We start from the raw sequence: 26,056 nt of genomic DNA on the forward strand, positions 1-26,056 counted from the left end.
CTCGATAGTAATGGGCAAAGTGTCTATACATTTTTCGCCGGCTCTATGTACATATACATATTGTATGTACACGCACACATACGCGTACACGTATATACGTAGAAACCAAGAAACCATTCGAGTACAATCGAATCGTTTTCAGTTTCAACAGGCCATCGGATCGGTCGTGTATTTTGAAAAATATCGAATTCAAGTGCAGCTCCGGTCTTATTCATATTTTTTTACGTATTACATAGAATAGTTTCCTCTAAATTGTCTTCGTTTCATTTCGAAGTAACGTTTCAATTTCGCTCGATTAAATGTTATAGATTCGAGTTTTTCGCAAGCAACGCAGGCAAAGTAAACGTTCACAGAATTTTCCTAATTCGCTGATTCGCTGGCGAGTCTTATAAATCAGATCGAAAGCCGGATTTCGTAGGTACACGGTAAGTATGCAAAACTATCGTAGCAACTATAATACCTAGGACTGTATCTGTGTCTCTACGTTTTTACATGGTCCCTACCGGTCACAAAATATTTCCAATTACCGAACTAACGAATCGCCGAGGGCCTCTCTAATCGCTTTTACTTTCATCCGAACCGAACCTTTATATATCCTACCCATAAAAATATCATTTACACAATCGAACAAAAAAATATATCGAATTTTCTCCTTAAATCTGTAGCGCAAACTATAGAGTTTCAGTTAGTTTCTAAAAATATCGCATATTTGCTTCGGCAATTTGTATCAACTATTCGTCTAGACGTTACGATGAACTCGCCTCCAGTTCGAGAGCATCATATAATATACCCGAGGTAGTGTAATTACGACTCAACTTTCCGTAGACAATATTCTTTTTTCCATTTCCTACGCTTGTATTATATTGTACGTTGTATGTTATGTATAGTGTTGTATGTTGTGTGTGTGTTGTATGTTATATATTTTATGTCGTATGTCGTATATTGAATAGGATTCTCGAACGTTCAATTCGGAACTCGATCGTGTCGGTACTGCTTCTCAAGACTCTGTACGGAATCATTGTTATCGTTTATCGTACGCAAACAAATGAACTCGACTGTGTTTTTCAGTATTTTCCGACTCGAAATTCACGCGATTCCGTGAACCGTTCACAAAGAGTCAACGTAGAGCTTTTCGCGCGGCGTGGATCGGCGAACATTCAAGTCTTACCGAGGGATTTAAGCGAACGTTAACGCTAACGATAACGATAAAGAGAAGGAGAACAAGAACGAGAGATTAAATTTGACAGAACGATTCGACATTTGAGATATTCGACATAGAATAAAGCGAGAAGGCCTGGAACAGGAATAGGAACAGGAGTATAGGAGGAGGAATGGGGACAGGGACACGGTCAGAAGGCTGTGCTGGCTGTAGCCGTGGTACTGGAATGCACGCCGGACTCGGAATTTCGATGTCCGGCGTGTGGCTATAGCTACGTGGACGCTGCGAGGCTTATCGACGTCGACTCGGTCACGGCCGCGCGTGGCTTCACGTCCAATGAATCGTACAGCGGGAATTCGCAACAGAAAAGGAATTTCAGGAAATGCGGAACCTCGACGTAGAACGACGGCGGTATCGGTATCAGCGGTGACGTCGACTGCTTGTAGTAACGATACTCGGCGTTGCTGGAAAATTATGCATTCGATTAGACTTACGGCCAGGGATTCTAACTAGGGCTGTTACTTTTCCGAAGCTTCGACTCTTCGAAGATTCGAAGGAACGAAGGGAACTTCGAAGTGTACGAAGTTTTGAAGTCTTCGAATCGTATGATGTTGTAACTTAATCAATCTTTTAGGAGTGTCCGTCATTGTATCAAATATATTTTAGCAGCGAAAATTCGAAATACAAAGCTTCGAAACTCCATTTTAATCATCTAATAATTTACTACGACGGTTCAAATTTCGAAACTTCGAAAATTCGATTCGCATCTCCTTCGAAGTTTCAGAAATTCGAAGCTTCGAAGCTTCAAAATCTTCGACCTTCGAAGGAAAGTAGCAGCCCTAATACTAACCCGACGCCTAACCCAAACCCGGTTAACCAAGGGAGATTACTGTAACCCGCTGTAACCCATACTAACCTCGAGGGAACGGTTCTTAAATCCTAGAAAAAGCTATTTACTCTTAAATAGAAATTCAAGGAACCAAACGGAACGCAATCCGAAACGAATGATGGGAGATTGTTCCTCAGATATTCAATTAACTCAAGCCACAAAAGTTTTACGATTTATGTAAAGTTTTAAAAATTGAATTTTGACCGCGCTCAAGTCGGGCAAACAGCCCAGTCGCTGCTAGTTGGCACTAAAACTGGTGCCAAATACTCTCCCCCTTTTCCCTTTCCACTATCCCATTCCAGCTCAATGTGCACACTCCAACTTCTCCCACTAAGACCGTAGATCACGGCGCCCGTGCCCGTAGACTGGTCTGGTCATCAGAGAGGGGTACATCATCTCACCGTGATTCCCCTCACCTGGCATCACTAGCCCAGTATGTACAGCTCAGTGTTACCAGACAGGGGTAATCGAAAAGAAATCGGGGGGAATACAAGTACCCCCTCTCTGATGACCAGAGTAATATGTGACACGTTGCGCGACGAGAATAGAGTGAGGCAGAGTGAGGCGAATAGGAGACACGTTGCGCGTGCGCGATAGGAACTGAACGGTGGAATAGGATAGTGGAAGGGGATAAAGGTGGAGAGCCGGGAGGGGGAAATGAGGTTGGTTTCAGCCTCATTCTGGCATCACTGGTGCAGCTAGGTCGAGAAAATCGAGGGGAATACAAGTACCCCCTCTCTGATGACAGGCACCGTGGCCTACGGTCTTACAATTAGTGGGGGGGGGCGTTGGAGTGTGCGCATGGTGCTGGAATGGGATTGTGAGAGGGTAAAAGGAGGAGAGTACATGCAATCCGTTTGGATTGCATGTGGCTGCACTGCTGCCGGGCAGAATCGAGGACCGAGCGACCAGCATTGTAACTTATGCGCGCGTAGATGCCCGTCCAAAATTGAGCATTTTGCTTACTGGGTTTGTACATACACGTTCTTTCAAACACACACAAATTCAACTGATTGGCACCAAAGTATAATCATAAATAAGGAAAGAAGTTCAAACTTCGTACTCGAAACCCGCTCATAGTATGGGTTACAGATTGTCATGGATTACAAAGAACTGAAACCGATTCGGGTTACGGTTACGATCCCTGTTTTAAATCTTTCCGACTATGTATAACCCGGTCTCATCGGGTTAACGGGATTACAGTTGGACGAGTAACCGGTTACCGAAGCTACGCGGGTTACGGCGGGTTATTGAGAACCGAATCCGATTCGGGTTGGGTTTTGATTCCTGCTTACGGCATAGGGGTGGCATAGGGTACAGCTTGTCAAATCTAGCTCTGCGGCTGAATGTCCCCCGCAAGGGGAAATGACCCCGCTGCGCAATGGTAAATAGGCAGAACTTCGCAACGATAGAGAACTGATCGTCACCTGTCAAACGATGCACGTGGCGACAGTTCAGTTAAAAAGTAAAGTAACCAAGTGTATTCACACAAACACATAAACAGTTGTTTTGTATGTTTACTGCTGTAAGAAATAATGGACAGTACGCAGTTTTCACGAGGTGTGTTCCTTCTCTCGTCGAGTGCGGTCTTTGTTTTTGTCTGCGCATTCCTAAGTTTTGGTCAACCGCACAGCTAGATTTGACAAGCTGTACACAGCGTTTAGCATGCAAACGGAGCCACTTACTCGCGGTATCTTTCGTCCGAAGCCCTTTCCAACAGTGGCATTCCAGATAGGAATAGAATAATGAACGTAGTGAAGATCGGCGAAGCTATGGCTACCCATTCCGCACCTTCGATCACGTTCAACGATATCACGAAGATACCCCACCAAACCACTATCTCGCCGAAATAATTCGGATGCCTAGACATCCGCCATAGACCTACGGCAAACAGCAGAAAATTCTTAGACCCTGTATACTGTGAACCTTGCACGAACTCTTGTATACTGTGAAGCGTGTTCGAGTACCATCGTTGCACCATTTGCCATTGTTGATCGGATCCTGCTTGAAGGAGAACTTTTGCAAATCCGCGTAAGTTTCGACCAACAGACCGGTCACGAACAAGCCCGTGCCCGCGCTATCCAAAGACGTCATTGTCTTCGGGGCCGGGGGAATTTTGTGCCGCGGTGAATTGATGATGATCACCGGCAGGCTCACGATATACACCCACACTGCCTGAAAACGAGCATTTCATTCTCATTTATGTATACTCTGGATGTACAGGATGTCCCAGAAAGATAATTCTTCCTCGGACACTCCTTCTGGGACACACTGTATGCATAATCTTGCAAAACAGTCTTGTCCTGAATCACCTGGAACGTCCAAAACACCGCAAACCGAATCACGTTGCTGCGACGATCTTCGAATCTTTTGTCGCGGCCGATCTTGATGATTCGATAAAGTAAATAACAGGACAGACGAAGACCCCACAAGCAGACGAATATGGTGACCATGAGTTGCCGGCTGTCGTAAGTCTATACAAAAAAGAAACTTGTAATGTTTTGTTATCTCTCTGTCATCTTAATATTTGTTTATTATAATACAAATGCAAAACTCTTATTACAAAGGGCTTATAGCAACGTCATCTTGACTCTCTGCCATTACTTCCACACGCGTGCATACACACACGCGTACATACACAGACATACGTACATATACATAGGTATGCTACTATTACACTTGTATCAAGATATCTGCGGTAAAAAACATTTTAGAGAATTTTTCATATCGAGCAACAACAAGAAGTCGCCTAATTCTCTGCCCTTTTCGAAGATACAAGTATCGCTAGTATGAGAATGACGTTACGAAAATAAATGCAATCGCGATAAAACCGCCGCATGATTTCTATCGTTCTGTCGCTCCTACAAAGAAGATACGTATTTATACATGCATAATAGTGTACACGTGTATTTTAGTACACGTTCAATACCGCGATCTCTAGTATACAGTAAAGTTGCGATAATTTTCTGCGACCTTCTACCCAGAATTTATGCAGTGCCCATCCACTCCACTGCTGGCCAACGCCGCAGGGCGCTGTAATTGATCTCGGTTCTTTATTTTTCATTTTTTTTCATGGGACTTTCACCAACTTATTTCTGGCATTTTGCTGATTAAAATAACACCAGACACGATATAATTTCAACTGTATTTAGTGGTTTAATCGACGATGGAAGTTTCGGGCGCAAGGAAGGACAGCGTGTGGGAAGGAAAGAGACGCGGACAGGCGCCGTGTTTGGTGTTATTTTAATTAGAAAAATGCTAGAAATAAGTTGGTGAAAGGCCAATAAGAAGATAATCAAAAATAAAGAAGTTTTGTAATTCGATTAGTAGTGGTTCACACACACACACACACACACCCCGATACGCTTCGGCCGCGTGATCCGTTTGTACATGCAGTCCTTTTCTACGTTCGCCTTTCGATTGTACTCTCGGCTGGTCGGCGCGGTAGACGCAGTCATAAAAAAAATGTCTCTACACGATATGGTTCCGTGCAGAACACAGGCCGTCAGAAAAATATCCGTAAATCCGCAGCGCCCGCTCTAGCGGTTACATCGCCCCGGACAATAAGACAAATTGCCGCCCCTTAAGAATATATATTTTTAAAATAAAGGTACATATTTTTAATTTTAATAAAAATCAAGTCATTTTCTTTAAAATTTAGTAAAAGCAAATTTTCTATTAATTGGGTATTTAACACATCAATATTTTTTGTCACAGTTACAGCCAAAATGGCGCCCCTAAATTTTCGCGTCCCGTACATATGTCCGAGTTGCCCCCCCCCCCTAGAGCGGGCCCTCAAGTCCGTAATTTATGCGACTCTAGTGTGCACCATGCACCGTACATCGTGCGAAAGAACCATATAATTAGAGTACCTTGCCCACTTGGCCGAGAAAGAACGTGAGAAGGGCGAGGATGATAAAGTTCGTTCCGCCAGCGAAATCCGTCAGTTTGTCCAGCTGGAAGGTTGCCGCGATCGTGAAGAAAATAATTTGCATGCCAACGGTGACGATCGCGCTCACCGCGAAGTGGTCCGTGTCCAAAATATCGACCGCCATTGATCCTCTTTGATAGTCCTCCCCTCCGCCGGTTGAATTATTCTCGAATCTGAAATCGCGTTGATCGGCTCGTTACTCGACTTTATACTAAAAAAGGTTTCCATCGTAAAAATAAAAAAATAATCATTTATGTCCAAATACATTCAAAAATGCATCTCAGATAATTATACTGTGGATGTTTATGCATTTCCAAATTTTCGTAGACAAATTCCAAGAAAGTGAAACGAAATAAAATCGTATCTTTAATGGGAACAGCCTTTGTAGATCTAAAACGAGTAAAGATTGTACTAAATTCTATCGAACTTTATATTCCAGCCTTTCTCGAAAATTTTTATGATCCATAAATGCATAAAGATCCGCAGATAAGAAAATAATAATTTATATAAGAATACATTCATTCTATTAATTATACTCTGACCGCATCTCAGATAATTATACTGTGAATGTTCATGCATTTCCAATTTTTGTAGACTTTCAAGAAAGTGGAACGAGATAAAATCCTATGTTTAGTGGGGACAGCCTTTGTAGATCTAAAACGAGTACAGATTGTACAAAATTCTATTGAACTTTATATTCCAGCCTTTTTTGAACATTTTCATAAGCCATAAATGCATAAAGATCCGCCGTCTAGAGATAATTCTATCCGTATACTAAGTAGTAAATGCACAATATCAGACATTATTCACGACGTTGTCAGTAGTATAGCCGAGACTTTAATCGGACCCGAACAGGTTGTAGTTGTATGTACATTGTGCATATTGATACGGGAACTTTCGTATTCTCTACTCGACGTTTTTCCGATTCTATTCTCTCTCTATCACGTACACGACATTTATCATTTATAGATTACCCCTGACGCATATTTTAATGTCGCTTGTTCGCCGTTTCTAACATGCATATTTATGGAAATCGATTTCCGAATATCGAAAAATATTGCAAGTGGATACCTACGCTACTTACACGAGATATTGAAAAGAGAAAGAAACGGAGGAAACCAAAGAAAACTACAATTCAGAGTTTTCCGAGAATAGACACAGAAGAATCGGTGTATTATTCGGGCAACACCTCGGACAACGCTACTACCGTCGCAATGCAGTTCAATTCGTTTCCCGTTTCCGCGAGTAACCGAACGTTGACCAACACAATGTTTCACCTTGGAGAGGTAAAATCTGTCATGGACAACGTGTATGTATCACGTAAAACACTTTCAGGAACGATCTCACACGATCAGGAAAATCATCGTTTGAATACTCACTGTTTCTTGAATCTGACTATTCGAAACTTTTGCATGGTTCGATCGCGAGACAATGAACATACCTCGTTCATTTCGAATACGATCAGAATCACTCCGTAAAATCTGTCATAGACATTTTTTATCGCGTAAAACACTTTCAGGAACGATCTTACACGATCAGGAAAACCGTCGTTTGGGAATCACTCCGGGAAATCTGTCACGGACAATGTTTATCGCGTGCGAACACTTTCGCGGACGATCTTACACGATCAGGATAATCGTCGTTTGGGTACTCACCGTTCCTTGAATCTGACTATTCGAAACTTTTGCATTACGATCGCGAGACAATGGACCTCGTTCGATTCGAATACGACAAACGACGCGAAAACAAACGCCTTGAAAGTTCCACTGAAAAGTATTTCACGATAGCTGAACGATCATTCGAAAACGACTCGACGTGTCGTTGCCCATTGATATCTGACCGATACAGAACGAACTCTTCGGCGTTTCCGACAAAGCGTCAGCGTCAGCACTTTTTCGCGGAGAATCGCCAAAATATGAAAGCGCCATAGGGTTCATCGTTATCGATGAATCGAGCGTCGTGTCTCGTCTCGAATCGTTGTTAACGGAATAACAATGACATTCGTTGAATTTCCAAGGTGTCGAACCTCAGTCTGAGACGACGCGAGGGTGCATCGTCTGATCAAGAGGAAACAGCGATTACCTCGAAAGAGAGGAGTCTCATCGTAGCGACGATTGAAACGGGCGAATCTGTCCGAAGTTCCACGCCGACCCGAACTCTTCGGTAGTCAGCGGTAGGACTACGAGAGAATATTCAATGTCGAGTCTAAAACGAGAAACCCATGATCACGTGCCTGTGAGCCGACGGTCGAACTGCGAGAACATCAGACACACACTCCCCCCTAGCTCCATCCTCCTTTCGCTGGAACGCCTTGCGTTCTCCCTCTCTCACCCCTTTTCTCTCTCACTGGTCGGTATGCCATGACAGTGTTTCGCATGCTTGCACCCTTAGATATAATATCTGTACGTACAGGACCTGGCGTTGGTATAGGATATGCATAGGACGCAGCGTTACAAGATAACGGAGTATCTGATGCCCGCAAGTCACGTCACAAGATAATTCAGAATGGTAAATACTGATATAAAAGCAAGATATACAAGTATATCGAACATTTGGAAAAATGGTGCAAACTTGTTGCTTAAAGAATTGTAAGGAACGAAGAAACCGTGATACAAATATATCTTCTCACAAGTGTATTTTATATTATATTGTTCTTACTATTCCTTTTTTTTTTTAAATAAAGTAAGTTGTGAGGAAATAAATACAGAGTTTTCATATTATCAACATCTACACCAAATTATAATTGGCAAGATAAGTTAGCCATATTGGAAATAATAAGAGTAAATAAGTAAAAATGATCGAGTAATAAAATAAAATATATATTACAGTTACAGTTTCCATGAATATTTATATAAATAGAATGAGATACGGCGACGATTCCCTAAATATTCCCTGTAGGTACACTTTAGCTTCGTGGTACTGTAACTTCCGTCATCTGGTAGATAAAGTAATCTTGGAACCCGGCATGTGTTATCCAAAGCCGGGTCTATAAGTACATATACATATATGATCTAATCTTGCACCACAGAGCCCAACTGCAGCCTTCCCAACACTTCCCAATCCCGATCCCAACTCGTCGATAATAACTCTCCAGATATACCGTTCGGGAATATATTCTCCATTTGATTCGTTCATTTTGGACGATGGTTATCGATAGCTATGGATAATCAACGTTGTTTCGAATATAAACTTCTAATAGAGAGTATATTGTGTTACCTTACGTCGTCTTTGACAAAAGACAGTTTGGAAAGGGAGAAAAACTGATCACACACACTTTAAATCAGAATAACTTTTTTATGAATGAACCAAACGACTTGAATTTCTCTGTAAGGTTAGAAGAATTAGTTTAGTTAATGACGACTAAAAGATATGTCGAAAAAATGCATTTGGTTGGAATTGTGAAAAACAATAGTAAAAATTTATTTTTTAGCTGATTTATTCGGATTTAAAGTGTGTGTGATCAGTTTTGCTCCTAACTGTACAATCGTCGACGAATGTACAGGAATCACTCAAACTAATTCGAATTGTAGTTATAGAAGCTCGAGATACGAGATGGGGAAACGCATGGACCATCTACATCCGTATTACCTTTATCACTATCTTTTTTTAATCGGTTTCAGAGTAATTTATTGCGGTATAATACATTATATATCGTTAGTAGTAATATTACAAACAATAACGAGTACAACTTATCTCGATCGTATATTACACATAAATAGAATTGTTTCATAGATTCCTCCATACAAACGTTACAAAATTCGGTATAACGCGAAGTAAACGATTCCGGTTGGGCTGTCTGCTATCGAGCATTAAATTTTGCGCTCCTTCTCGATAAAAATTTGATCTGCACGAGATCCGTCGCATGGAAATGTAACTCACAAAGAATAATACTTGAGACGTTCAGTTTTCGATTTTAAGATCTAGTGTATTTTCCCCAGATATGAAGCATAAATACAGATGCGATGAAGAGGAGAGACATCACCAGCACTGGTACCGGCCCACTGTAAAAAAAGTTTTCTATTAAACAAACTATAAATATTCAGCATATATAATTAATAAAATTCTTAAGTTTAAGGGCAGATAGACACTTGTTTTTCCAGGATTGCTCAGGACTGCAGATTTTATGCATTTATAACAAAAATGGGCACATACAATTTAAAGCAGTGGATGTGTTAAAAATATTTAAGGATATCGATGTATTAGTTTCAGCTTAATAGGATAATTAAAAGAAGAATACAATTTTTGTTTGGCTCCTGTGTCCTGCAGTCGATGCGAACTTTGTTTATCTTGCGTAGAAGATCTGCAGTGTATTTATGAGAATAGCTACACACGCAGCTTTATGCAAATTACGCCTTGTAAACATAAAAACAGGACTTTTGAGGGCAATTGCAGCTTAGATTGATCTTCCATCTAGTGCTTTTGACTACTGAAGAACTTTGCATTATCGAGAAACGAGAATGCGCATCCCGTGCCCTTGCAATCCTGGAAACGAGAGTCTGCCCCCTTTAACTGTACCACAACCGATCAAATGACCGCTTTCACATTCTTTTATTATCTTTATCCAGCACATATTATTATAAAAGTTGTAAAAATCTAAATAAATTCAGTCTTGTAATTTTTATAAAACAATATATACAAACGACACATTTTGTACCCGGTACAGTTAGTGTTAAGAATTGGAGTCGAGTCGAACAATAATATGTACAAGCAAAGTTCTATTTTCGCTACATCTGTTCAACCCGTCGAGTATAATATCGAAATAACAAGGTTAGGCTTACACTTTAATGCCAGGTGAATCGTCGGTGTAAAACCTCCACATACCGCCGGAATCTGCGCCAGGATTTCTGCTCCTGGTTGCGATAGTTGTTGTGGTCTTCCTTTGCCTAACGGTGCCACTACCACCTGTTCTAGGTGCTAGGGCTTTACTAGGCGAACGACCAGCGAGTCCAACGGAAGTCGAGCTAGGACCTGGCGGCTTTGGAAAAACATGACCATATGTATCGATTTCTAACATACTCGAACGCGTCTAATTCCAACGAATTACTCGAATTCCCACTCACCATTTTATCGAATGTTTCTTTCCTTGTAGCTTGCGAACGAAACCCAAATTATAACGCAGCTTGTGCTCGTTTCTTAACTCTATCGGTGAACAAGTCTTTCTCTTTGATTTCCAGATACTATCGAAGAAGCTTAGAAACCAGAGTGCTCAAGGGAAGCCACGCAACTACTACACAAATGCAATCGTTCTCTGCTGTACACGATACACGACAGCACGGCACGATACGACATATAACTGAATACCGTAGCCGTAAACGTTTACTGTTGGCATGAAGTGGACTGTGGAAGTGGTATAGGGATCGACGTGTCATGCGTACCATCCACGTGGTGCGCTATAGACACGTCATCATACGCAGCGAACTTCACTGCGATGCGACGATCAAAACATCAAATGGTATGCCACGTTTTCATGTCGCGTCGGTTCACATCACGGAAAATCGAACTGTCGAACTGCATTCAATCCGTATTCGAAACGGTTCTTGTTCTTGTACCGTTACCGTTATCAGAGAGGATATGATACCCTCAGACCATATATACTTAGAGACCCGGCTTCAGATAGCCTGCCTTGTTCCGAAATTAAATCGCCTAGCAGACGACTCTTGTGGGCAAAGTGCTATAGTCTGTTGAGAAATCGCAGTCAATCGCAGTACTCAGTACATACTGTACATACCGCGAAGCTAAAGTGTGGGAGGGAAAAGGGGAATCGTCGTCGCATCTCATTCTGTACAAATATTTATGGAAACTGTAACTGTAATATACATACATGTATTTTATTTTATTACTCGTTCATTTTTACTTTACTCTTATTATTTTAAATATGGCAAACTCGTTTTGTCGATTATAATTTGGAAAAAGTTAAATTTTAATGTAGAAGTTGATAATATGAGATCTGTATTTATTTCCTCACTGCTTGCTTTATTTAAAAAAAAGTATAGTAAGAACATTATATAAATTGGTGGCTGGAGCAACGTTGAATGTGAGATGTCCAGCTTTTATTGTTCTCTCATCAAATCCAAATGTGCAATGGTAGAACAATAAAACGTTGCTCCAGCCACCATTTCATATATCGAAAATACAATACATATATTATATTTAATGTGATACATATATATAATATAAAACAATAATAATATTAATAATATTTATTTATGCGGTTAATACGTATAATACAATAAATACTTATTCTTAATTATTGGTGACAAAATAAAATAGTTCTTGTTAGTTTAAATCTTATCCTATTATGATCTGCAATTAAAACATTACAACAAACAAACAGAAGACTGCTTAAAAAAGTTAGAGATTTAAATCTTTAACTTTTTAAAGCAGTCTTCTGTTTGTTTGTTGTAATGTTTTAATTTGCTTGTTCTTTTTAGCTAAAGTTATTGCAATGATATGTACATGCTTCTCATGGTCAGTTATTGTATCAGAATTAAGAAAATCACCAATGTAAGCTCTCTTCCTCTTCAAAGGTATCTGTTGAAATGATAAATTGTCTTCATCAGTACAAGCAGCAGATTCTAAACTATCATCTTCCTCAGCAATTTCATTATTCAAGCTGAAAACAAATTACATGGAAATTATACAAATTTAATCTATTGTAGACTAAGTTCAAGTATTTATTATAACGAGATTTATACCTTGCACTTTTATTTTCTATTTTAAGACATGGGACGTTCACTACTTCTATCGGTTGTATACGTGATACGCCAGGTACTTCTGATACACAAGGTATCGTATCATATTTTAAATTATGTTTGGAACTCCAAGAATTTCCAGAAAAACAATCACCTCCAAAATGTTTAGAACAAACCCTTGAATGAGCAGAGGGCTCAAAACTTTCAGAACTGATTGCTTTTATCCATTTTTCTCTTAATTGTGGATCTTTCGGAAATCTATAAATAAATTTGTTTCTTATAGGTTATGCGATATACATATAAAATACTTACTTGTGAAAAGATATACATATTTGTATCACGGTTTTGTCGTTCCTTACAATTCTTTATGCAACAAGTTTGCACCAATTTTCAAAATTTTTACAAAATAATGCACAAATATACTTGTGTACCTCGCTTTTATATGTGTAGCTGCTTTTCTTTGCTTGTTACTTGTAACGCTCCTACCGTAACACGCGCTTCGTCTCATACACTATTCACTGATGATACCCATGAGATGGTGCAGCTGGGTGCAGCAGCGCCAATATCCCTAAACAAATTATATTCAATTATATTCAAGTGACTGTCAAGTGACCACGATCAGAGGTGAGATATTTGGATATTGTGCAATTGTGCAAGATGGTGGGGTACCTTGAACACTCTGTAGGGGTGCATTCCGTTTCACGTTGTTTCGCGCATTGGGCGCATGGATCGCATTCAATGTAATGCGCGTATTGATATCGTTCCGTTTCGTTAATGCGCATGATGCGTGATGAGCGCGCTTTTGAAACGGAACGCTTTTCCATTGTTTTCCATTGTTTTCCATGCATTTGATGCGAATCAAACATGGCTGCCTACATGGGTGACCAAGTGTTATCTGCATTAACGTTATTTTTGTTAAATAGAAACATTGAAAAAGAAGAACTGAACAATTGTAATGATTCGAGTGATACTACCGATATCAGTGACAGCGAAGATGAATTGGAAGATATTTTTGAAAATTCTGATTTGGAGATAATTTATTCAATATTAATGGTTGGCGAAACGCGAAAAGAAATGGTTGTAACCGAAAAAATAGAAGATTATGTCGAGCGAGTTATCCCTGGTTACTCGAGAACAGTATTCAAAGAACATTTTCGGTAAGTAAAACATACAGTCAGCGGCAATATAAAGTGGACACCCTTAAAAATCGCATAACTTTTTAGAAATTGATCCAGAGGACTTGAATTTTTTTAAAGATGTTAGACCAGCTATTTAGTTTGCTAGAGAATAAGTAAACAAAAATTTATTATGATTGCAATTGGTAGGAGTTATACAAAATTTTTAAAAATGATGTTTTGTTAATTTTTTTATCTGGGCCTGTAACGATAATTTAAAAAATGCGTTTTATAGATTTCGGTAACTTATATGCATACTGAAAATTTCATCGAAATCGGTCAACATTGCAATGTGCTACGAACGTTTAAAGATGATCATGTAAGGGCGAAATGCCATGACGAGGCTGAAAATCTATGACTTTCACCCTTAAGCTCTCATCATTTTCTAAAATTTTGTATAACTCCTACCAATTGCAATCGTAATAAGTTTTTGTTTACTTATTCTCTAGAGAGCAAACTAGCCGGTCTAACATTTAAAAAAAATTCAAATCCTTTGGACCAATTTTTAAAAAGTTATGCGATTTTTAAGAGTGTCCACTTTATATTGCCGCTCACTGTACATATTTGTTTTAAAAATAAAAATATTTTTTGTTAATTGGTTACTAAAATGATCACATTTTTTAATAAATGTTATATCACGTTATTTTAGAATTTTTCCTGAAACTTTTGAAATGGTACTGAGAACAATTGGTCCATCATTACGTGCAATTAATCGTTCCTCTGGTAGAAAACCAATACCAGAACAAAAGCAACTACTTATTGCTATTTGGTTCATGGCTACTCCTGATTCTTATAGGTATTTACGTGGAGAAATATATATTAATATAATAAAGACTGTCACATTATTTAATCTATATGATACATATATCATTGTTTCAGATCTGTAGCGACAAAATTTGGAGTTGGTAAAGCAACTGCTTTTCGAGCATTAAGACGTGTTACATATGCTCTCCATTGTGTTGCACCTCGATTTATTACATGGCCAAGAGGTCAAGTTGCTGTTAATGTAATGCAAGAATTTGAAAAATCATGCGGTTTTCCCAATGTTATTGGAGCTATTGGTGGGACGCATATTAAAATCCGAGCTCCCTCTAAAGATGCAGACTCATACATCAATCGAAAAGGATTTCATTCCATCAACGTGCAAGTAATATGTAATTCTCTTGGTCATTTTACACACGTATATGCTGGACAGGCTGGATCGGTCCACGACTCTCGAGTTTTTCGGAACTCTCCAGTAGCCCGTTTTATTGAATTGCCTGAAGAGTATTTCCCGAATAATTCGCATATCATCGGAAATGCTGCATATTCCATTCATCCTCATGTAATGGTGCCTTTTCGGAATAATGAACATCTGACAAACCGACAAATAAATTTTAATTATTGTTTATCATCCACGAGGATGGCAGTTGAACGTGCTATAGGGTCCCTGAAAATGCGCTTTAGGATACTTTTGGATTGTTTGGCATTAAGAGACATCAAAAAAGTTCCAGAATTAATTTTAGCATGCTGTGTATTACACAATATTTGCCTGCTTCAGAATGATGAAATGCCCTTAGGTCTACAAGTCAGATTTGACGAGGAAGTCAGCCTTGTACACAGTAATGCAGTAGAATTAGGAAAAGAGAAACGAATAACAATTATGAATGCGCTACGAATGAGAAGAGGTAATTAAAAGAAAACCGTGTTAAAATTAATACTTTGTCCATTTATTAAATAAAAAATAAATTAAAAAAATCACATTTTAAAAGCCTATTTATTTACATTTACCAGCCACTAATATACAGGGTGTATCCGTTAAGTTATGTCACCATTTTTTAGGCATTTCTAGTAGTGCAATTAATTAATTGCACTAAAAAATGCCTAAAAAATGGTGACATAACTTAACGGATACACCCTGTATAATAGAAAATATATAAAAATAGATAAAACGATGAAAAGTAGGGGAAGGAAAAAAAGAAGAAAAATAAAATGAAGTAATATATACACAATAGAGAATAAATTGTACGCTATATTTTATTTTTTGTTTGCTATTGTCTGTAGGACAGAGACCAGAGATCTTTGTATTTCCATATTTTCTTTATGCATTTTTTCACGCAGTATCTTTCTTTCATTGTATCGGGCTTCTCTTTTTTCTTCTGTTATTCTTCTTTCTTCGTCTCTCTGTTGTTTCCTAATCTCCCATTCCTGCTTGATGTCAGCAATGTGCTTCTCTAAAATTTCTTCAAATCGTCTCTTTTTAGGTGCATCTGTAATACATATTAATATAAATAATATAAATTTATTATATGCATAACACACAATGAAAGCAACTTTTACTCTAATCATACTTTATAATATTAGTTATATTTTATTACTTTGTAAATCTTCCGATCCAACCATTGGAGACGAAGAGCTGCTTGTCGATGCTACTGATGGTGCTGGACCTTCACTTGAGGCTTCAGCTGGAGGTTCCATGTACAACTTTTCACCCATTAATGAATCCATTGCCTACAACCACAAAATAAATTTTATAAATCTATATACATATAGTATATAGTATTGTATTTACATTTTTACGTATTACACACATAAGCATATACTTACAGAGTAAAATGCCCAACTGCTGTGCGTATTGCCGCTTTTCTTATTTTGATTGTATATGTTCTTATATGTTCTGCGTAGCCCAGCTAGTTTTGTGGAACATTGCAGCCCGCTAACTGGATAATTGGCCTCTTGCAATTCAGTAGCAATTTGTTTCCAAATTTGATTGTGCCTTTGTATTCCATTTTTAAATTCATTCTCCTTTTCCCTGTAAATGTCGATCAGTAGGAGTACTGCCACATCAGGCCACGTAAACCCCTTTGAATTTGATTTTTCGCTTACAGCAGTGAAGTCAGGAATGTTATCTGAAAAAAATAATTTGTTGTCATTACCGTAACAGACAAAAAAAGTAATAATGACCGTTACAGAAAAAAAATAAGTAATGAAAACGGTAACGGCGTTACATGTAACGCGTTACTTAACAATTTACCTTGTCCAGCAACATTTTTTTTATGTTCCGCCACCAAGTTTCGTAAAAACTTTTGATCTGTAAAATTATCTTTCGTTACTTTTGACGTTATAATTTATGTAAAATATTGATTGTATATATTTATACCCTGAGTAGCCCTCGCAGCACTTTGCTCGTCAAGCAACAAGGTTACAATTTCGTTCGTTTCTTCCAAAATAACCGGAAACTCAACTTTATCCATCTTCACAAAGTCCTTCGTTTCACAATTGCTTTGCTTGAACATACTTTTTCGAAAGTACCGCTGAGTGTACCGCTACTGCATCGACTTCGCATCAAACACTTCAATTCTGAGCTATGGATGCGTTCCAGTGCGTTCAGGTAGTGTCGACCATGATGCGCGCTTGGAAACGAAACGCTTTTCCAGGGATTGTTGGCGCTTTTCACGCGCATGCGCGACGATTCTAGCCTCAGACGGCCTCAGTCAACACCACCTATACAGGGTGTCCCAAACTAAGTGTAAGTCCCGGAAATGGGAGGTTCCTGAGACCATTCTAAGAGACATTTTCCTTTGCACCAATGTCAACTGCGGCTTTGTTTAGGAGTTATTAACGAAAAACACGGACCAATCAGAGCGCGCCCTGGGCCGCCGCGCCGCGCCGCGCCGGCAAGCGAGTGTCGGTGGTACGCCGTGACATCGCAACGAACAAGAGTTTCTCGATTATGTGAATGCTCTCCGATTTCAATGAGCTTTGGATATGTGGTCAAGATCATTATTCTGAACAACATTTCTCTTTAGACTTTTTGGCGATCGGCTTTAGTTTACGAGATTATCGCGAGAAACTTTACTTGTAAATCCATGGGATCGATGTACTACTAGCTTCTATCCGATTTCAATGAGCTTTAGATATGTGGTCAAGACCATTATTCTGAACAACATTGGCTTTAGTTTACGAGGTTATCGTAAAAAAAGAGAAGAAGCAGAAACTGATTGTATTAAAAACTCACGTATTCAGCCGTAAATCCATTTGCTGCTTCGAAATGTGTGTCTTGAAATTTCTCCACACTCACAATCACTGTTCACATTTGTCAACACATAGTTATGCACTAATAATAATTGCCATATCCCTTGTACTGCTGCACAAATCACAACAATCAGGTAATGCAATCACTAGACCGCGGATTTCATGCCTTTGTAGCAAACATGAGTAGGTGCATTTTAATACAGTAGAGAGATTAAAATAATTTCAAAACACCACCCAACCAGCACACATCGTCTCATAGATGTCTGTTTCATGTCGTCGTCCCGTCTGAACGTCTATGTCCCAAAGATACGTCTTTTAGTCGTCAAAAAGATGTCTTTATGGAGACGTTGTTTTCACAGCAGAGAGTGAACGTCTTTCAGCTGTCTCATTTCAGTCGTAAAAGCAACGTCTCCATAAAGGATATCTTTTTGGCGACTGAGAGACATTTTCCGGAGACGTTGTTTTTCCTACGCCGCCGGTAAAGAGTGGGGTGGAGTAGGGGGATACAGCTTCTAAGGAAGAACTTTTTTCTGTACACTTTTTCGAAAAAAGAGCTCTGCATGCTAATCCGCTATAATACAGAGAGTATTTCAACGCAAAGAGCATTTGGAAAAAGTGTACAGAAAAAAAGTTCTTCCATAAAAACGTACACTTTTGTTGTTTACAAAGTTCCAAGAGCCAAATTGCAAAAAAGGGCTCTGTACGGGACCCCGCAATAATGCAGAGAATATTTCAACACAAAGAGCATAAAAAAATATTGCTTCTTCGCGAAATGCGGCTTACCCGCGTGATCGAAGTGTCTTTCCTGCGAGAAACATATCTGCTTCTCTGTCTTCGTAGTTCACCCCGAGTGGCGCTGTTGAAGTTACTATTTCTGGTCCGGCGCACATGGTCGACACTGGTCGACACCCCCTGGTCGGTTTAGAGAAGTGTCTAATTGTATTAGTGTATTGTAATAGTGATAATTTATCCGACGAGTGTATATTTACAAAAGTAAGTACTTCCATTGCTGTTATTTGTTACCGTTAGTGTTTTTTGCTGATGCCCTTCCGCTATATTCGAAGTTTACTATTGGGTTGGCAAGAAAGTCAAAGAAAGTATTTACTTTCGGTATTGTAAGGGGGTAGACTGCTTTTTCCAGGATTGCAAGGGTGTGGGATTGCAATTGATTGCAATCCTGGAAACGAGTCTACCGCCCTAATGTGTAAATAAGTGTGAAATCAAAAAATGAACAAAAATTGATCATATTTCCATTCCTTCATTCTATTTGCTATTTTTCTAAATATATTCTCTAATTAATTATATTTACGTCGTAATTACATATATGTTTAAATTAGTCTCTAAATTTTACCATACTTTTCAATTCTTAGAATATATACACACAAATGGAGATGCCTACAAATACATGGACCGTTGTCCAATTTTTGGCGGACGGAACGGTAGAAGCAGTGCCAAATAGTTGGCTGGAAGGCGACAAATGTTATTGGCCACCGGTACACAAATCAAAATTGAGCAACGCAATCCAACAATGTGAACTGCCTCAACCTTAGTGGGAGTACTTTTCTGTAAAGATCTTCAAAAACAGTACCTTTGGTAAGTTAAAGTAGTTACACACCATACATGTACAATTAAAATAATAATTATATAATGCTTCTAGACGACTACACGAAGGCTAGAAGAAAAGCAAAGGAGGCCGAAGAGACCAGCGACTTGTTTAATAAATACACTTAAAATTATACTGACATTTATCTTTCATTTTCATTAAATTAGCAGAATGTGATATGCTACATAACAATTTTTTATTTTAGGCAGCAGAAGTGCACAATACGGGGGGCACAACAGCTACAACTTCGCCAGGAAAGTCTAGGTATCATTATGACTGACGTGCTGGCATGGCGGTCTGCTATAGCTGATTGGGCCGAAAGGGCAAAAAACCGTTTGCAAATTATCGAACGGCCAGCCTTGTTATATGTAATTATCACCCTTATTTTAATATTATTATTATAATGATTATTCATGTGCAAATTAATAAACAAAGATATTCTTATTCAAGGTGCAGCGGAGAAAGCCAAAGTGGACGGCAGCCGCAAAACACATGAACAGTCCGTCCAGTTGTGGCTGAAGCGGGCGACAGACCGTTTAAAGCGAGTCACAAATTGATTTTAATTTTAATATATCTGTGGTTGTCACAGGAAGTACGCCGCATGTCACATATACTTTCACTTTCGATCGCTAATGCTTTGACATAGGACGTTGGTTAAATTGCATTGTTGTCTGAGCCTTCCAAACATGTTTCCATGACTCTTTTTCTGGTAAATATGTACAGTAGCGGACAAAAGTGTAAGACCGCTCTAAAGAAGACGATAAATTGCAATTTTTGAAAAAATTTCTTTTCACATCCTTTAGTAAACTAATTGCTCTAGCTTCCCAAAAAAAGTTCAAATCGTATAGTACAATATTAAAAAAGTTATCGTCTTCTTTAGAGCGGTCTTAAACTTTTGTCCGCTACTGTAAATCCTATACTCTAAAGTCTAAAGCTCAATGAATGCATAAACTCGAATTTTTGAAATTGTGACATGCGGCGTTTTTCCTTACAACCACAGACATTATCAGTAATATTTTATTTTCACTTTTATATTTTATTTTAATTTTTATATTTTTTAATTTTAGTATACAGGGTGAGGCGCCAGAAACAGGCCCCCTGAATAAGCATTAATCAGATGTTAGTAGCTTTTTTGTAGATGGACGCGTAAAGGACATGTGAAGGTCAACTTAATTTTTTTAAATGGAATGAGGTATTTTTTAATACATCAATTATGCAGCTGGACATTCATTATAAAAAAGTACTAACCTATGTATGTCGAAAAATTAGTAGTTCAGGGGATATTTCAATTTAAATAACTCTAAAATACCATTACTGTCGTACTAAGACGTTAATGTTTACTTACTTATGTAACGTCTTAGTACGACAGTAATGGTATTTTAGAGTTATTTAAATTGAAATATCTCCTGAACTATTAACTTTTCGACATACATAGGTCCAGCTGCATCATTGATGTATTAAAAAATACCTCATTCCATTTAAAAAAATTAAGTTGACCTTCACATGTCCTTTACGCGTCCACCTGTAAAAAAATAATACACTACATAATGTACCCCTTCAGACCATGCAACTTCTGTATACAAAACTTTTTCGTGCAACGCATACTTTGGAAGTTATTATAGGTGTGCAAGTTGCGTGGACCACCCTGTATACTGATTCTGATGTTTCAACTGTATATTTTATTCAATTTTTATATTTTAATTTAAGTGTATTAATTTTAATGTTTTAAGTGCGTGATATTGTATTTTAATTTTAATACTTTATTTCTAATATATATTAGAATTTAATATATTAATTTTAATGTTTTATATATATTATTTTATATATATTTTTATTTTATAAATAGTACATATATTATTATAATAAACTATTTGTTCGTTTACTTTAAACTATTATCGTAAATTGATTTTTCCCTCCCACTCCCTTTTCGCATTAATACGTCTCTCTAACAAGCTCAAGAGACTTCTGAAAGTCGCCTAAAAGATGCCCGACAGAGTCGTGGAACATGTCTCTACAATGCCTGAAACACGACTAACAGTCATTCTCAAGACCACTTTAAGACAGGCAACTTTGTAACAAACGACCTTCCGGAGCCCTTGTAGAGACTTTCCGGAGACATTCGCAGACATCTTTCAGACATTTGAATGTCTAGCGGCAGACATCTTTCTGCTATCTTTGAGCTGTATCTGTGCTGGTTGGGCATAGTATTATTTTCATCTTCTTAAACTGATCACAGTGAGAATCAAATATCTGTCTGGCTCCTGTCCCTTGTAATAGCGGCAGCCAACATTAATTTTGCATAAAGATCCGCAGTCTAGTGATTAGTTTAAATATCACTATCAAAAGCACAGCTAATAGCAACCGTTAGCTTTGAATTGACAAGTCTTTGGAGATGTTCTCTCTACCGCGGCTCGAACGACACTGATTTTCCGCAAGATTTTTCTAAAGAATTTAGGAAGGGCATTTAGAGTGTCGAAATTCGAAATGCACGCTGTAGCACGTTTACGAAAACGACGGGACGGTTAGACGAAAAACAGAACGCGAGAAGGACCGCTGTAAGATTTACGACAAATACATGTTTAGTTTTTCGTGCAGATTGGTACGCAGGGTCGATGGGTAACCGCGCGTTAATCCTGACAAGGCTCGTGCCGCTTATTTTATATTTTTGATAATTGTATTATTTATTGACGTGTGGATGTGTGTGTGTGCGTATGTGTTTAAGTATGATGTCTGCCACGCAGGGGGACATAGCTCCCCCGCGCCACACCCCTCCCACCAAAGAAATTCTATATTTGTATCTAGCCCTCGCTGAAAGGCAGCAATAATGTACCGCCCCTGAGTATCAGCCCGGGGGACGATTTTCTGAATAAACGCCTTTTTATCTGTTCTTATCAGCTTAATATCTCATACACTGCCCATCGGGCAGTCAGAATATTAACTCGATTTTTGTAATGTGACGGAGGGTTTGGGGCTTGCTCCACCTCTGTCATGAGTCGGCCCAGCATTGCAGTACCGCTGGGATTGGCTCGATTTACTTATATAAAACTTAATCTCTGTTAATAAAAACTATTAAGTTTAATAAACTATTAAATTTAATAAATAAAATGTTTCGTCGAAGAGGTCTCCCGACCGAAGGGGTATTTCGAGCGAAGGAAAAACGATATAACAGTGCGTTTCAGCATAAAGATTTATACTTCATCCTGCTTCACTACAAGCTCGCATAAATACGTACACAATGTATAATATATAAAGTTCGACGATCAATAATCGCTTAGCAGAAGGTACAAGCGTATGTTTCACAATAATAATGAATTACCATGTACAAAAGTAGTGTAAGTGTATACATATACAAAATTACGTGGAATATAATATATATATATACGCATTTAAATTATCCTAATCGATATACAAGATAAATACCAGTGGAGAGGTGATTGTTAAATGTAAATGTGCAATGTGACTCAGTGGTAATAATAAGATTATTCGTGTGTATAAAAAGGTAAAAAAAAGCTGTAAAAACGAGGGAGGTCCGTGACGGTTGTCGCCCAGCATTCGGGGGATGTCGCTTTTCTGATCTTTTATCACAATCATTTTCGGTAGTTACCGCTGCGTGGAGGAAGATACTGATTACTGCCGGCATCACCGAAACCACCCCTGCCTGTAAACACAAAATTTCGTGTACCCACAATCTTTTCATATTTTCCCTGTGATTTTCTCAACAGGGTACCTCTACATTTTATACGATTCTTCAACGTGAAGGGTCAAATAATAATTTAAGGATAAAATAAAAATAAATACTGACCACCACCACCACCACCTTGGTATCCTCCAGCACCACCTTGGTAACCACCAGCACCTCCTTGATAACCACCGGCACCTCCTTGATATCCACCACCACCACCACCACCGATGCCTCCGCGGCTAAATTGCGCCTGTCCTTCATACTGAACATCAGCGGTGTATCCGTTAGCATCGTCAGCCATGTATTTCACGATCTGTGTCCTCGAATCGGGCAACAAGACTCTGTACTCCCCTGTTACCACGTTACCGTCGCTACTTTCGCGTTGGGAGTAGTCGTTGCCGCTTGGGGGGTCGTACACTTCGTAGTTGAAGCTGTATGGTTGAGGCTACGGAAGAATAACGGCATCGCATTAATGTCTTTATCACAAGCTTCATTTGATAGATTTGATTCAACACATGGATATCACTATATTCGTACTCCACATGTACGACAAATTCCAGTAGACAAGCGTGAAAAATCCGGTGGTTTCTCAAGAAGCAGTTCCCATCAATTCTTGAAAAGGTAGGCGTGGTGGGTACCTGCCACTTGTAGTAGGCTACCCGCCACTGATAGTTGGGTACCTGCCACTCGTAGTAGGGTACCCGCCACTGATAGTTGGATTCCCGCCACTTGTAATCGGTAGTTGGCTACCCGCCACTCGTAGTAGGGTACCCGCCACTTGTAATCGAGTATCCGCAACTCGTAGTAGCGTACCCTACTACAAGTGGCGGGTACCGAACTATCAGTGGCGGGTACTCTACTACGAGTGGTGTACCCAACTATCAGTGGCGGGTAGCCAACTACGGGTGGTGGGTACCCCAACTATCAGTGGCGGCTACGCTAGTACAAGTGGCGGGTACCCCAATACGAGTGGCTGGTACCCTACTACGAGTGGCGGGTACCCAACTACGAGTGGCGGGTACCCGCCACCCCTACTTTTTCAAGAATTTATCGGTACTGGTTTTTGAGAAACCACCGGCCTTTTCGCGTTGAGACTTTTCACGCTTATCTACTGGAATTTATTGTACACGTGGAGTACGAATATAGTGATTGGTGTTAACAAGCATTTAATATGAAGAGATGCCACTCACCCTGCCATTGTCACGTCCATATCCACCACCACCACCACCAAATCCTCCCTGGTATCCACCGTCGCCACCTTGGTATCCTCCAGGACCACCACCGAACTGTCCAGGAGCGCCGTAATTAGTGGAAGGACGTCCACCAGGAAATCCACCGCCGTCACCGCCACCCCCAGGCGTTCCATAAGTCGTCGAAGGCCTCCTGAATCCACCACCACCACCACCACCTAAATCCCCTGTGAAACCACCAGGTCCACCGAATCCTCCTCCGCCTGGTCTGTTGTACTGGTAGCCACTTCCACCGGCGCCGCCACCCGGCAACAGTCCAGCAAGTGCATTACTGCTGAGACACGAGAGCAACAGCAGCCCCGTTGTTAACTGCAACAGAGAATTACAATGGTCATACTACTTGGTTCATTTCATAGTTGATAAAAAGAGAATCATGGTCATCGGAGTACATACTTGGTTAATCTAATACTTGATAAAACGTGATTGATTGTATGGGTTCGGCTAGCGAGAACAGCCCTTTAAGAAACAAATTCAAAGTCCAAAAGGAAAACCGCTCAAAGTATCGAGAGCAAAGATCGACTCGAGGTGATGAAAATTTAATAAGAAAGGAGATGCTCTCCTCGTTTGAACACCAGAGTTAATACCGGCAAGAAATTGGTGAATTACTTCGTAAAAGCTATTCAAACACGCGACGAGCGTGTCTCCCGAATGAACTGATTGCCCGATTTCGTCACCGAGCGTCATTAATGCCTCTGACAAAAAGAATCGTGGAGAACGCTGATGCTGAGACGAATAGAAAGCTTCGTGTATCGCGTGCCAATGATTTGCGGACGCGTAACTCGTCGGTATGTCGAAATTAATATCCCGGGGATGATTACTGAGCGATTTCCAATTGGTAGCGTCTCTTTCTCCAGTGCCTTTTTTTCACTCTCGCTCTATGACGAAACAGGCCTGGATAGCCCGGAGACCAAGTGGAAAATAAAATGGAAAATACAAAATATCTCCTCAAGCCTTGACTAAGTGGCCTGAAATCCTAGTTCAAAATTTCGTTAATGAGACTTGCTAATTTCTGAAATCCTAGTTCCAAACATTATCAAGGATGATTGCTAATTTCTGAAATCCTAGTTCCGAACTTTATCAATGGTGATTGCTAATTTCTGAGATTCCCCTTATGTCAAAACCTCGCCAAAAATATAAGAAATTGTGGGGGCCCCGTAAGTTGAATTTCGGAAATCCTCTCGGGCTAAACCGTGCACTTCCATTGAGAATCGAACAATTCTGACAACTTCAATTTAACCCTCATCCGTCCCTCGTGTCAATTTCACACAGTTTTCCCGCAACTTCGTGCCTTTTATATTCGTAATGCGAAACGCATAACTGAAAACCCTAAGACGTGAAATAACAGTTTGATGAGGGTGAGGGTTAAGCTCCCTCTCAAGGGTTAAGCTCAAGTCTCAAGGATCCCACAGCTTTACCAAGAAACAACGGAGAATTCTATCAACCGGAATGACTGAATCGGAAAAAGACGCTTTGGGAGCCGGGGGTCTCCCTTGGATAGACTGTAGGTGCCGGTGCCGTTTATGGGGCGACCATAACCGACCGTATAGCCTACCTGGTGGTAATTCATATTGGTGTTATGAGCGAAGACGCGGAGCGAACTGAGAAGATGATCCCCGGCAGAGTTTATATACCGTGCGGACCCTTTGTTACAGTTTATCCTT

At 39.6% G+C, this 26,056-nt stretch overlaps 5 protein-coding genes, 1 long non-coding RNA gene and 1 pseudogene across 14 annotated transcripts; 2 read left to right on the forward strand and 5 right to left on the reverse strand.

Moving 5' to 3' along the window:
• Positions 1-188: 188 nt before the first annotated feature.
• On the reverse strand, positions 189-8,349 carry LOC143208325 (uncharacterized). Of its 4 annotated transcripts, none has more exons than XM_076422708.1 (6): positions 8,213-8,349; positions 5,921-6,152; positions 4,361-4,522; positions 4,016-4,223; positions 3,734-3,929; positions 189-1,623 (listed from the first exon to the last, which is right to left on the reverse strand). In XM_076422708.1, exons 2-6 carry the CDS (start codon positions 6,101-6,103, stop codon positions 1,431-1,433), a joined length of 942 nt encoding a protein of 313 aa, XP_076278823.1. In that variant the 5' UTR covers positions 6,104-6,152; positions 8,213-8,349; the 3' UTR covers positions 189-1,430. The 4 variants fall into 4 exon arrangements, with proteins under 4 accessions (XP_076278823.1, XP_076278813.1, XP_076278806.1 ...); XM_076422698.1 differs by having other exon boundaries at positions 8,062-8,321; XM_076422691.1 differs by lacking the exon at positions 8,213-8,349 and adding an exon at positions 7,635-8,021.
• Positions 8,350-9,563: 1,214 nt separating this feature from the next.
• On the reverse strand, positions 9,564-11,343 carry Sec61beta (Sec61 translocon subunit beta). The gene is made up of 3 exons (XM_076422837.1): positions 11,040-11,343; positions 10,758-10,954; positions 9,564-9,980 (listed from the first exon to the last, which is right to left on the reverse strand). Exons 1-3 carry the CDS (start codon positions 11,040-11,042, stop codon positions 9,893-9,895), a joined length of 288 nt encoding a protein of 95 aa, XP_076278952.1. The 5' UTR covers positions 11,043-11,343; the 3' UTR covers positions 9,564-9,892.
• An 852-nt stretch (positions 11,344-12,195) lies between these two features.
• LOC143208342 (THAP domain-containing protein 2-like) lies at positions 12,196-13,777 on the reverse strand. Of its 3 annotated transcripts, XM_076422721.1 has the most exons (4): positions 13,341-13,486; positions 13,031-13,239; positions 12,675-12,929; positions 12,196-12,592 (listed from the first exon to the last, which is right to left on the reverse strand). In XM_076422721.1, the coding sequence occupies exons 2-4, from the start codon at positions 13,177-13,179 to the stop codon at positions 12,355-12,357; spliced, it is 642 nt and encodes a 213-aa protein (XP_076278836.1). In that variant the 5' UTR covers positions 13,180-13,239; positions 13,341-13,486; the 3' UTR covers positions 12,196-12,354. The 3 variants fall into 3 exon arrangements, 2 of the variants coding, with proteins under 2 accessions (XP_076278836.1, XP_076278844.1); XM_076422729.1 differs by lacking the exon at positions 13,341-13,486 and having other exon boundaries at positions 13,103-13,334; XR_013008892.1 differs by lacking the exon at positions 12,196-12,592 and having other exon boundaries at positions 12,789-12,929; positions 13,103-13,239; positions 13,341-13,777.
• Positions 13,778-15,844: 2,067 nt separating this feature from the next.
• On the reverse strand, positions 15,845-18,005 carry LOC143208084 (uncharacterized). Of its 2 annotated transcripts, XM_076422163.1 has the most exons (6): positions 17,844-18,005; positions 16,986-17,329; positions 16,860-16,916; positions 16,433-16,734; positions 16,204-16,336; positions 15,845-16,095 (listed from the first exon to the last, which is right to left on the reverse strand). In XM_076422163.1, exons 2-6 carry the CDS (start codon positions 17,119-17,121, stop codon positions 15,863-15,865), a joined length of 861 nt encoding a protein of 286 aa, XP_076278278.1. In that variant the 5' UTR covers positions 17,122-17,329; positions 17,844-18,005; the 3' UTR covers positions 15,845-15,862. The 2 variants fall into 2 exon arrangements, with proteins under 2 accessions (XP_076278278.1, XP_076278281.1); XM_076422166.1 differs by lacking the exon at positions 17,844-18,005 and having other exon boundaries at positions 16,986-17,428.
• A 690-nt stretch (positions 18,006-18,695) lies between these two features.
• On the forward strand, positions 18,696-21,138 carry LOC143208096 (uncharacterized). Of its 3 annotated transcripts, none has more exons than XR_013008842.1 (4): positions 18,696-18,853; positions 19,231-19,453; positions 19,518-19,831; positions 19,914-21,138. It is a non-coding gene; the product is annotated as an uncharacterized LOC143208096 (long non-coding RNA). The 3 variants fall into 2 exon arrangements; XR_013008843.1 differs by having other exon boundaries at positions 19,231-19,448; positions 19,487-19,831.
• Positions 21,139-22,320: 1,182 nt separating this feature from the next.
• Positions 22,321-22,498, forward strand: LOC143215364 (U2 spliceosomal RNA; annotated as a pseudogene).
• A 134-nt stretch (positions 22,499-22,632) lies between these two features.
• On the reverse strand, positions 22,633-26,056 carry LOC143207438 (uncharacterized). Its single transcript, XM_076420898.1, has 4 exons — positions 25,948-26,056; positions 24,336-24,704; positions 23,266-23,590; positions 22,633-23,121 (listed from the first exon to the last, which is right to left on the reverse strand). The coding sequence occupies exons 1-4, from the start codon at positions 25,960-25,962 to the stop codon at positions 23,051-23,053; spliced, it is 780 nt and encodes a 259-aa protein (XP_076277013.1). The 5' UTR covers positions 25,963-26,056; the 3' UTR covers positions 22,633-23,050.

The sequence above is a fragment of the Lasioglossum baleicum genome, chromosome 1, assembly GCF_051020765.1.
Source record: "Lasioglossum baleicum chromosome 1, iyLasBale1, whole genome shotgun sequence".
In the NCBI taxonomy this organism is placed as follows: Eukaryota; Metazoa; Arthropoda; class Insecta; order Hymenoptera; family Halictidae; genus Lasioglossum; species Lasioglossum baleicum.

What these genes read in the sequence shown, in the direction of transcription:
- LOC143208325 (XM_076422681.1), bottom strand. Translation starts at nt 7,429, where the DNA reads ATGAACGAGGTATGTTCATTGTCTCGCGATCGAACCATGCAAAAGTTT. An exon ending in TTCTCGGCCAAGTGGGCAAG is followed by an intron (nt 4,523 to 5,920) that starts GTACTCTAATTA and finishes TTTTTTGTATAG; the next exon opens with ACTTACGACAGCCGGCAACT. An exon ending in TGGCAAATGGTGCAACGATG is followed by an intron (nt 3,930 to 4,015) that starts GTACTCGAACAC and finishes TGTTTGCCGTAG; the next exon opens with GTCTATGGCGGATGTCTAGG.
- Sec61beta (XM_076422837.1), bottom strand. An exon ending in GATTCACCTGGCATTAAAGT is followed by an intron (nt 9,981 to 10,757) that starts GTAAGCCTAACC and finishes CTTTTTTTACAG; the next exon opens with TGGGCCGGTACCAGTGCTGG.
- LOC143208342 (XM_076422721.1), bottom strand. Translation starts at nt 13,179, where the DNA reads ATGAGACGAAGCGCGTGTTACGGTAGGAGCGTTACAAGTAACAAGCAA. An exon ending in AACTTGTTGCATAAAGAATT is followed by an intron (nt 12,930 to 13,030) that starts GTAAGGAACGAC and finishes ATTTATTTATAG; the next exon opens with ATTTCCGAAAGATCCACAAT. An exon ending in ATAGAAAATAAAAGTGCAAG is followed by an intron (nt 12,593 to 12,674) that starts GTATAAATCTCG and finishes ATTTGTTTTCAG; the next exon opens with CTTGAATAATGAAATTGCTG.
- LOC143208084 (XM_076422163.1), bottom strand. Translation starts at nt 17,121, where the DNA reads ATGTTCAAGCAAAGCAATTGTGAAACGAAGGACTTTGTGAAGATGGAT. An exon ending in AAAAAATGTTGCTGGACAAG is followed by an intron (nt 16,735 to 16,859) that starts GTAAATTGTTAA and finishes TATTTTTTTCAG; the next exon opens with ATAACATTCCTGACTTCACT. An exon ending in GCAGTTGGGCATTTTACTCT is followed by an intron (nt 16,337 to 16,432) that starts GTAAGTATATGC and finishes TTGTGGTTGTAG; the next exon opens with GCAATGGATTCATTAATGGG.
- LOC143207438 (XM_076420898.1), bottom strand. An exon ending in ATGGACGTGACAATGGCAGG is followed by an intron (nt 23,591 to 24,335) that starts GTGAGTGGCATC and finishes ATTCTTCCGTAG; the next exon opens with CCTCAACCATACAGCTTCAA. An exon ending in CCAAGGTGGTGGTGGTGGTG is followed by an intron (nt 23,122 to 23,265) that starts GTCAGTATTTAT and finishes TTGTGTTTACAG; the next exon opens with GCAGGGGTGGTTTCGGTGAT.